The sequence below is a fragment of the Pithys albifrons genome, chromosome 2 (genome assembly GCF_047495875.1).
Source record: "Pithys albifrons albifrons isolate INPA30051 chromosome 2, PitAlb_v1, whole genome shotgun sequence".
NCBI classification, from domain to species: Eukaryota; Metazoa; Chordata; class Aves; order Passeriformes; family Thamnophilidae; genus Pithys; species Pithys albifrons.
This window is the reverse complement of record NC_092459.1, coordinates 120549313-120559318: the sequence shown is the minus strand read 5'-3', so window position 1 is coordinate 120559318 and position 10006 is coordinate 120549313. Positions and strand designations below refer to the sequence as shown.

The 10006-nt window shown below is 64.5% G+C and overlaps 1 protein-coding gene across 3 annotated transcripts in view; it reads left to right on the top strand.

The window, feature by feature from the left end:
* Nucleotides 1-661: 661 nt before the first annotated feature.
* The window catches only part of ASXL2 (ASXL transcriptional regulator 2), a 69711-nt gene continuing 60366 nt past the window's right edge, over nt 662-10006 (top strand). For 2 of the 3 annotated variants that reach the window (XR_011696992.1, XR_011696991.1), the window contains exon 1: nt 721-867. Coding sequence is in view for 1 of the 3 variants with exons in the window: in XM_071547641.1 (XP_071403742.1) it covers nt 811-867 (57 nt within the window). In the remaining 2 variants the exon portion in view is untranslated. Of the gene's footprint in view, nt 868-10006 lie in introns of all 3 variants that reach the window. The other variant, XM_071547641.1, reaches the window with a different exon arrangement.

Here is a 10006-nt window from a genome sequence, read left to right as displayed (position 1 = left end):
AGCTCTCCCAGCCTGGCTCCAAAGGGGCTCCAGCCCTGCAGCATCTCTGGGGCCTCCTCTGGCCTGGCTGCAGCAGCTCCACGTCCTTGTGCTGTTGTTGCCCCGGGCTGGGGCAGCTCTGCAGGGCTTGGGGTCTGCCCTGAGGGGGCAGTTATGGCTGTGAGGGGCAGTTGTGGCTGTGAGGGGGCAGTTGTGGCTGTGAGGGGGCAGTTGCGGCTGTGAGGGGGCAGTTGCTGCTGTCAGGGGCAGTTGCTGCTGTCAGGGGCAGTTGTTTTGAAGGAGCCGCCACCGGCGCCATCTTTGGCCCTGAGGCGCCGCGACAGAGGCGGGGGCTGAGGGCACTGAGGGCACCGCCGACGAGGGTGCTGCTGGTGGCCCTTGTTGGCAGCGGGCGAGCGGAGCTGGTGGCAGTGGCGGTGGCAGTGGCAGTGGCAGTGAGGGCCGGGAGGACCCAGGTCGGCCATGGCGGGGCGGCCGGTCCGTCCTGAGGAGCCGCCGCCATGTTTGTCCCTCAGGCGCCGCCGCCATGTTTGCCCCCCCCCCCCCGAAGGCGGGAACGGCACCCACGTGACGCAATGGGCGTGGTCTGAGGCCCCGCCCCGCGGTGGGCGGGGCCGCGGGCGGGGTCACATGACCGCGGCCCGTGCGCAGCCCGAGCCAACATGGCGGCGGCGGCGGGCGGAGGGGCCGCGCTCGGCGCTCCCCGAGCCTGAGGGGCGGCCCGGCCCCGGCCCCGGCCCCGCCGCGCCCCCGCCCGCCGCAGCCTCCCCGCAGCCTCCCCGCAGCGCCCCGAGCCCCGCCGCGTCCGACATGAGGGAGAAGGGCCGCAGGAAGAAGGGCAGGACCTGGGCAGAGGCCGCCCGGACGGTGCGCGGGGGGGCCGCGGGGCGGGTCGGAGGCCGCGGGGCGGGTCGGGGCGATCCCGGCGGGGCCCGGGGGGGGCGGCGGGGCGGCCTCGGGCTCGGGCTGCCCGCGGGGCACGGGGCCTGCCCCGGGGCCGGCCTGGCTCCGCTCGGCCGCCCGCGCTCGCACAGGCGGGTTTTTATTTCGACCTGCTCTCCGGTCGCTGTTTCCCGGCAGGAATTCCCCTGGGAAGCGGCGGGGGCGGGATTGCCGCTTGGCTTTGCGGTGCCGAGCGAGGGATCCGGTCGGTTCCTGGGGCCGGTGGCGCTCTCGGCGCTGTTTGTCGGCGCTGGCCGCGTGTCGGTGCCCAGCGCGGAGCTGCCCCGGGGCCGGCGGGGCGCGGACACTCCGAGGGGGGTTTGTACCGTCCCGTTCCGCAGCCTGGCCCTGCCTGGTGCTGCCCGGCCCTCCGGCCGCGCTCGGGGCAGTCCCTGTGCGGGACCGGCGCGGTCCGGGGTGGGGAGAGAAAAGGGAAGTTGGGTGAGGATGAGGACGGAGCTGGGCTGGAAGGGGGCGCTGGGGAAGCTCCGCTGCCTCCCCGACACCCCCAAGGGGTGCAGCCCCCGGCAGGGGCCGAGGGAGCCGGAGCAGCCCCCGGCGGGGGCCGGGGCGGCCGGAGCAGCCCCCGGCGGGGGCCGAGGGAGCCGGAGCAGCCCCCGGCGGGGGCCGAGGGAGCCGGAGCAGCCCCCGGCGAGGGCCGAGGGAGCCGGAGCAGCCCCCGGCGGGGGCCGGGGCGGCCGGAGCAGCCCCCGGCGGGGGCCGGGGCGGCCGGAGCAGCCCCCGGCGGGGGCCGGGGCGGCCGGAGCAGCCCCCGGCGGGGGCCGGGGCGGCCGGAGCAGCCCCCGGCGGGGGCCGGGGCGGCCGGAGCAGCCCCGCCAGCCTCACTGGGACGGGGATCTGTTCAAACAAGACTGGAAAAGTCTGGCGAGGAAGCAAATGTAAATAGAAACCTGCGGTTGAGACTTGCAAGGGATATTTTAATAAATAAATTTGTATTTATGGTTTGAAAGGCATCAGAACGGCTGCTGTGCTTTCAGGAGATGTGATGCAGTTTGAGATGTTAAGAAATAAGATACTGTCCCATGGGCAAACACTTCAGTATTTCTCTCTGTGTGTTTCATTTTTACCTGTTTCTTTTGGAAGAACAGTGGGAGAGTCTCCAGTGGAGGGTATAAGGGGGAGCAGATTTTTGCAGCCTCTGCTCTGCTGTCCATGCCCTGCTCAATCCCAGATCCACTTAAGGGCTCAGCCCCGTCCTGAGCAGAGGCTGCTCTGAGGCCTCAGGGCTGCAGGTCCCACGTTGCCCAGTCAGGAGCAGAACAAGATGAGCAAAGCTCTGCCAAAACCTCAGCTTTGGCAGATGTGTCTATTTGTGTGTTCAGCAGGAATGTTAAACCATTCTGGTCAAACTCCAGCTCCAATCTTTCCTAAATTTCCCTGCGGTTTTGGGTTGAAATCCTGGATTTTGGTTCTTGTCCTGGCTCGTGTGCCTGGGCTGGCTCTGGCTGCTGGTTGGGGCTTGTGGGGAAGAGCAGAAAACCAGGCTGAGAATGGGGCAGCTCTCAGGTATCTTGTGCTTCTGCTCTTGAGAGGTGACACCAACCTGTTCCCAGGCCTGGGAACCTCCTGGTTCATCTCCAGGTGCCCCAGGGAGGGGCCCTCGCTGAGCTCTGGGGGGGGTGACCCCAAAAGTCACTGTGGGGAAGGGTCTGGGGCTCTGTGTTTGGAGACCTGCTTGTTACAGGGGCATCCAGGTGGGTGGGAGAGCCCTCCCAGCCCCTGGAGTCCACCCTGTGCCCGATGCCCACCTTGGCAAAAGCCCTCCCAGCCCCTGGAGCCCACCCTGTGCCCGATGCCCACCTTGGCAAAGCCCTCCCAGCCCATGGAGCCCACCCTGTGCCCAATGCCCACCTTGGCAAAGCCCTCCCAGCCCATGGAGCCCACCCTGTGCCCAATGCCCACCTTGGCAAAGCCCTCCCAGCCCATGGAGCCCACCCTGTGCCCAATGCCCACCTTGGCAAAGCCCTCCCAGCCCATGGAGCCCACCCTGTGCCCGATGCCCACCTTGTCCCCCAGCCCAGAGCACTCAGTGCCACGGCCAGTCCTGCCTTGGGCACCTGCAGGGCTGGGCACTCCCAACCTCCCTGGGCAGCCCCTGCCAGGGCCTGCCCACCCTTTCCAGCAACCAATTCCTCCTCCTGTGCCCCCTGCCCCTGCCCTGGCCCAGCCTGAGGCCGTGCCCTCTTCTCCTGTCCCTGTGCCCTGGGGCACAGCCCGACCCCCTGTCCCGGCTCCCCCCTCCTGGCAGGGATTGCAGAGCCAGAAGGTGCCCCCTGAGCCTCCTTTGCTCCAGGCTGAGCCCCCCCAGCTCTCTCAGGAGCTCTTCAACAGGCTTAACTCTCCAGGAAATCTTGTCCTGGGGAATTCCCTGTGCTGGGCCCTGAGCTGCAGCCCTGGGGCATCTCAGCTGGATGTTCTGGTGTAGTTCTGTCCCCTCCCTCTCCTCTCTCACTCTGTCACCTCCCCACTGGTGCTGGCAGATGGTTAAGGCAGCTGAGCCAGCCAAAAAACGTTGTTTTTTGCAATTAACTTTTGGGGCTAATCAGTTCTCATGTCAGTTCAGTCTTTCCAGCCAGGAGTTTGGGATTAGTGTCCTCCAGTGCTGGGGAGATGGTGGGACTGTGAGGAGGGGAGAGCACCAAGGCAGTATCTTCCTGAATTTGCCTAATCCCTTGGAGCAGTTCACTACTCCAAGGAAACAGCTGGAAAGAGGGAGAGGCACTGAAGTGTGGCCTTGCTGTTTGCTGGAAAGGCTTGGGAAGCTGTGTGGGTCAGGGATTGGGTGGGAGCCCAGCTGTGGGTCCTGCAGTTAGAGCTGTGGGGCTGTGCAGTGGGGCAGCTGTGGGTCCTGCAGTCAGAGCTGTGGGGCTGTGCAGGGGGAGCCCAGCTGTGGGTCCTGCAGTCAGAGCTGTGGGGCTGTGCAGGGGGAGCCCAGCTGTGGGTCCTGCAGTCAGAGCTGTGGGTCCTGCAGTCAGAACTGTGGGGCTGTGCAGGGGGAGCCCAGCTGTGGGTCCTGCAGTCAGAACTGTGGGGCTGTGCAGGGGGAGCCCAGCTGTGGGTCCTGCAGTCAGAGCTGTGGGGCTGTGCAGGGGGAGCCCAGCTGTGGGTCCTGCAGTCAGAGCTGTGGGGCTGTGCAGGGGGAGCCCAGCTGTGGGTCCTGCAGTCAGAACTGTGGGGCTGTGCAGGGGGAGCCCAGCTGTGGGTCCTGCAGTCAGAGCTGTGGGGCTGTGCAGGGGGGCAGCTGTGGGGCTGTGCAGGGGGAGCCCAGCTGTGGGTCCTGCAGTCAGAGCTGTGGGGCTGTGCAGGGGGGCAGCTGTGGGGCTGTGCAGTGGGGCAGCCCAACTGTGGGTCCTACAGTCAGAGCTGTGGGGCTGTGCAGGGGGGCAGCTGTGGGGCTGTGCAGGGGGGCAGCTGTGGGGCTGTGCAGGGGGAGCCCAGCTGTGGGTCCTGCAGTCAGAGCTGTGGGGCTGTGCAGGGGGGCAGCTGTGGGGCTGTGCAGGGGGAGCCCAGCTGTGGGTCCTGCAGTCAGAGCTGTGGGGCTGTGCAGGGGGGCAGCTGTGGGGCTGTGCAGGGGGGCAGCTGTGGGGCTGTGCAGTGGGGCAGCCCAACTGTGGGTCCTGCAGTCAGAGCTGTGGGGCTGTGCAGGGGGGCAGCTGTGGGTCCTGCAGTCAGAGCTGTGGGGCTGTGCAGGGGGGCAGCTGTGGGGCTGTGCAGGGGGGCAGCTGTGGGTCCTGCAGTCAGGCATGTGGGGCTGTGCAGGGGGGCAGCTGTGGGGCTGTGCAGGGGGGCAGCTGTGGGTCCTGCAGTCAGAGCTGTGGGTCCTGCAGTCAGAGCTGTGGGGCTGTGCAGGGGGAGCCCAGCTGTGGGTCCTGCAGTCAGAGCTGTGGGGCTGTGCAGGGGGGCAGCAGCGCAGGGGGAGGTGTGGGCAGGCCCCTGTGGGCAGGAAGTTGCTGTTGATAAACAACGTTGCTCTCATTTCCCGCTCCCCGGCCAAGGTGCAGCTGCGGGTGGTGGGAACTGCTGGCTCTGCCGGGCCAGGGCTGGGTGGGTGTCCCAGCCCCACCTGGCACGGGGTGATGAGCAGCTGGTACAGGCAGTGCAGAGGCTGAGGGCACCAGCACAGCTTTCAGGTGCCAGCCTGGGCCAGTTCTTGAGCTGGACCAGCCACTGGTGTCCTGGGTGCTGACCCTGCACCCAGAGCTGTGCCAGGGTGATACCCGTGCTGTGCCAGGCTGAGCCTGTGCTGTGCCAGGGCGATGTCTGCGCTGTGCCAGGCTGAGCCTGTGCTGTGCCAGGGCGATGTCTGCGCTGTGCCAGGCTGAGCCTATGCTGTGCCAGGGCAATGCCTGTGCTGTGCCAGGCTGGACCTATGCTGTGCCAGGGTAGTGTCCGTGCTGTGCCAAGGCGGTGCCTGTGCTGTGCCAGGCTGGGCCTATGCTGTGCCAGGGTGATGCCTGTGCTGTGCCAGGCTGGGCCTGTGCTGTGCCAGGGTGGTGCCCGTGCTGTGCCAAGGCTGGGCCTGTGCTGTGCCAGGCTGGGCCTGTGCTGTGCCAGGGTGGTGCCCGTGCTGTGCCAAGGCAGTGCCTGTGCTGTGCCAGCGCGATGCCCGTGCTGTGCCAGGCTGGGTCTATGCTGTGCCAGGGCAGTGCCTGTGCTGTGCCAGGCTGGGTCTGTGCTGTGCCAGGGCAATGCCTGTGCTGTGCCAGGCTGGGCCTGAGCTCAGACACCTGCCTGGGGCAGCCCCGTGTTCAACTGAGCTCTGCAAGTGCTGCTGTTAACCCAGTGCTGGCAGGGAGAGCAAACACTCACTAGGACTGGCTTTAGTCTGATTTGGGGTGTGTTACCCTGGGCTGGCCCCACAGCAGCACAGGGGGTACTCTGCCCCTCTGCCCCCTCAGGGCAGACCCCAAACCCTGCAGAGCTGCCCCAGCCCGGGGCAACAACAGCACAAGGACGTGGAGCTGCTGCAGCCAGGCCAGAGGAGGCCCCGGAGATGCTGCAGGGCTGGAGCCCCTTTGGAGCCAGGCTGGGAGAGCTGGGGGGTCACCTGGAGAAGAGAAGGCTCCAGGGACACCTGAGAGCCCCTGGCAGGGCCTGAAGGGGCTCCAGGAGAGCTGGAGAGGGACTGGGGACAAGGGATGGAGGGACAGGACACAGGGAATGGCTTCCCACTGCCAGAGGGCAGGGATAGATGGGATATTGGGAAGGAATTGGTGTCTGTGAGGGTGGGCAGGCCCTGGCACAGGTTGGGCAGAGCAGCTGTGGCTGCCCCATCCCTGGGAGTGCCCAAGGCCAGGCTGGACAGGGCTTGGAGTGACCTGGGACAGTGGGAGGTGTCCCTGCCCATGGCAGGGGGTGGAATGAGATGAACTTTAAGGTTCCTTCCCAGCCAAACCATTCCATGGTTCCACCATCCCCAGTGTGGTGTGGAATGGCTCCTCCCAGGGCTGTGGTTCTGGGGCAGGTCTCGTGTTGTTCCATGTGGAGATGGGGTTTTTGTTGTGCAGCAGGGAAGTTCAGTGTGTTGTTTTCACCACTCGGGTCTCGGAGTCGTTGCTTTTTTTTTGCTGTGTTTAATGCAGTCCTTGGGATGCAGCTCCACGTGGCCGTGGTGGTGCCACAGGGACCTGCTCCCATCCGGCCCAGCTGTCCCATTCCAGGCGGGAAGCACAGCCAGGCTGTCCCACCCCGTGTGCAGGGAGGGAGGCAGTGCTGGCACCGAGGGGAGAGCCCTGCCTTGGTTGTGTCACAGCACGGGAAGTCCCCGCTGTGACCTGACTGAGAAGCTCCTGCTCACAGTGCTGGTGGGCTGGGGCTGTGTGAGGGCAGGGAGAGAGCTCTGGGAGAGCTCCTTGGGCTGGGTGAGGGCAGGGAGAGAGCTCTGAGAGGGAGAGAGCTCTGGGAAAGCTCCTTGGGCTGTGTGAGGGCAGGGAGAGAGCTCTGAGAGGGAGAGAGCTCTGGGAGAGCTCCTTGGGGCTGGGTGAGGGCAGGGAGAGAGCTCTGAGAGGGAGAGCAGCTCTGGGAGAGCTCCTTGGGCTGTGTGAGGGCAGGGAGAGAGCTCTGGGAGAGCTCCTTGGGCTGTGTGAGGGCAGGGAGAGAGCTCTGGGAGAGCTCCTTGGGCTGGGTGAGGGCAGGGAGAGAGCTCTGGGAGAGCTCCTTGGGCTGGGTGAGGGCAGGGAGAGAGCTCTGGGAGAGCTCCTTGGGCTGTGTGAGGGCAGGGAGAGAGCTCAGAGGGAGAGCAGCTCTGGGAGAGCTCCTTGGGCTGTGTGAGGGCAGGGAGAGAGCTCTGGGAGAGCTCCTTGGGCTGTCTGAGTGCAGGGGGAGAGCAGCTCTGGGAGTGCTCCCTGTCCTGTGTGAGTGCAGGACAGGAGGGACAGGGGGTCTGGGAATGCCCCCTTGGGCTGTGTGAGGACAGGGGGAGAGGAGGGACATGAGCTCTGGGAGTGCTCCCTGTCGTGTGTGAGGACAGGAGTTCTGGGAATGCTCCTTGGCCAGGTCAGCCAGGAACACAAAATGGAGTGTTCAGTGTGAGGGGGAGCTGCTGCAGCTTTGGAATCCCAGAATGGGTTGGATGGGAAGGGACCTTAAAGCTCATCCAGTCCCACCCTCTCCCATGATCAGGGACACCTCCCACCAGCCCAGGTTGCTCCAAGCCCTGTCCAGCCTGGCCTTGGACACTCCCAGGGATGGGGCAGCCACAGCTGCTCTGCCCACCCTGTGCCAGGGCCTGCCCACCCTCATAGCCAGGAATTCCTTCCCAGTATCCCATCTCTCCCTGCCCTCTGGCAGTGGGAAGCCATTCCCTGTGTCCTGTCCCTCCAGGCCCTTGTAAACAGCCTCTCTCCATGGTCCTTGTTGGCTCCTTCAGGTGCTGGAGGGCCACAGTCAGTTCCCCCTGAACCTTCTCCAGGCTGGACAAGCCCAGTTCTCCCAGTTTCCTCATGGCAGGGGAGCTCCAGCCCTCTGAGCACCCTGGTGGCCTCCTCTGGACTGGCTCCAGCAGCTCCATGGGAAAAGCCTTGAGGCTGAGGTGGAGCTCAGCAGGTTCTTCCTGGAGAACCTGAGAACAGGCTTTGCACTTCTCAGGGAGGTGTTGAACGAGGTGAGGCTGTGGAAGATTAAGGGATTAATCCCAGCTCCTGGAATGAGCTGATGGCTGAAGCTGGAAAAGGCTTCTTCAATTTTTTTGTTCTGGAAGGGATTGTTTGTTGCTCCTTTGGGTTTCTTGGTTGTGGATTTTGTTTGGTTTTAATGCCCTGAGCAGCATCTCAGCTCCTTCCCTGCTCTTGGTCTGTGTCCAGGCACAAGGACCTGTTTCCAGGTGGACTCAGAGCAGAGGTGGAGGTTGGTCTGTGGTGTCTGTTGAGTGTTTTTGTGGAGGGATCTGCAGGACAGGGACAGGCACTTGGTGGCCATTGCTCTGGGGACCAAACCACGTGACAGAGCGACGTGTCTGCTGGGTGGGGACACCCTGGCAGAGGCTCAGGGGGCTGAGCAGCCCTTGGCACAGACTCTGGCACATGGTAATGGAGAGCTGCAGTTTCCTCCACTCCTCACTCACACACGTCTTTGAGCAGCTACAGCCCTTGGAGGTGTTTTCCTGCATTTTTACAAATTGTTTCTTCAGACTTCTGTGCTGGCCCTGCTGAGGCACCTCCAGGGCTGGGGCAGTTCTGGGCCCTCAGCCAAGAGACACCCGGAGGGGCTGCAGCGTGTGCAGGGCAGGGAGCGGAGCTGGGAAGGGGCTGGAGCAGCAGGAGGGGCTGAGGGAGCTGGGGGGGCTCAGCCTGGAGCAAAGGAGGCTCAGGGGGCACCTTCTGGCTCTGCAATCCCTGCCAGGAGGGGGGAGCCGGGACAGGGGGTCGGGCTGTGCCCCAGGGCACAGGGACAGGAGGAGAGGGCACGGCCTCAGGCTGGGCCAGGGCAGGGGCAGGGGGCACAGGAGGAGGAATTGGTTGCTGGAAAGGGTGGTCAGGCCCTGGCAGGGGCTGCCCAGGGAGGTTTGGAGTGCCCAGCCCTGGAGGTGCCCAAGGCAGGACTGGCCGTGGCACTGAGTGCTCTGGGCTGGGGGACAAGGTGGGCATCGGGCACAGGGTGGGCTCCGTGGGTTGGGAGGGCTTTGCCAAGGGGGGCATTGGGCACAGGGTGGGCTCCATGGGCTGGGAGGGCTTTGCCAAGGTGGGCATTGGGCACAGGGTGGGCTCCATGGGCTGGGAGGGCTTTGCCAAGGTGGGCATCGGGCACAGGGTGGGCTCCATGGGCTGGGAGGGCTTTGCCAAGGTGGGCATCGGGCACAGGGTGGGCTCCATGGGCTGGGAGGGCTTTGCCAACCCAAATGATCCTGTGAGTTCCCTGCAAAGTCAGACACTGCTCTGGGGGTGTGAGCTCAGAGATCTCATCTCTGGGTCCTAGAACTTCAAGGGAATTGAAAGGTGCTTTGAGCTCACCCTGGGGACCAGTAATAGACACCTGGAGGCTTCAAGTGCTGGTTCCTGTATGGAACTGGAACTTGGAATGCATGAGGTGGGAACTGTAATCCCCTTTAATGGCTGCAGCAAACAACCAGACTACAAAATCCTTCTTCCAGTCACAATAATCCAATTATTGGCCTGCCATTTGAAACACTAATTTCCAAGTTGGAGCTTGTGTTCCTGCTGGGAATTTTAACCTGTTAAAGGCATTGAAATCCCTGTGAGTTGTTGCACATCCCTTGTTGCAGCTGGAAGTTCAGGTGTGCTTACTGGGGCTGGGGCTGGGCCAAGCCCTTTTGTGGGGCTGATGGGCATGGTTGGCAGCACAACCCTGGGCTGAGGGGGTTCATTTGGTGGTTATTGGCAGTACTCCTTGTTTTCCAAGCCACCTGAGGGACTGGCTCTTGGCCTGGGGACTGTGGCTCACACCTGTCCTGAGGCATCAGTGCAGCTGGGTCAATGCTGGGCTGTTGTTTCCCTGCTCAGGAGTGTGAGAGCCCAGCAGGAAGGGGAAGGCAGAGGCTGTGCCAGGTGGGGAGTCCCCACTGCCCTGCCTGGGAGTGCCACTCCCA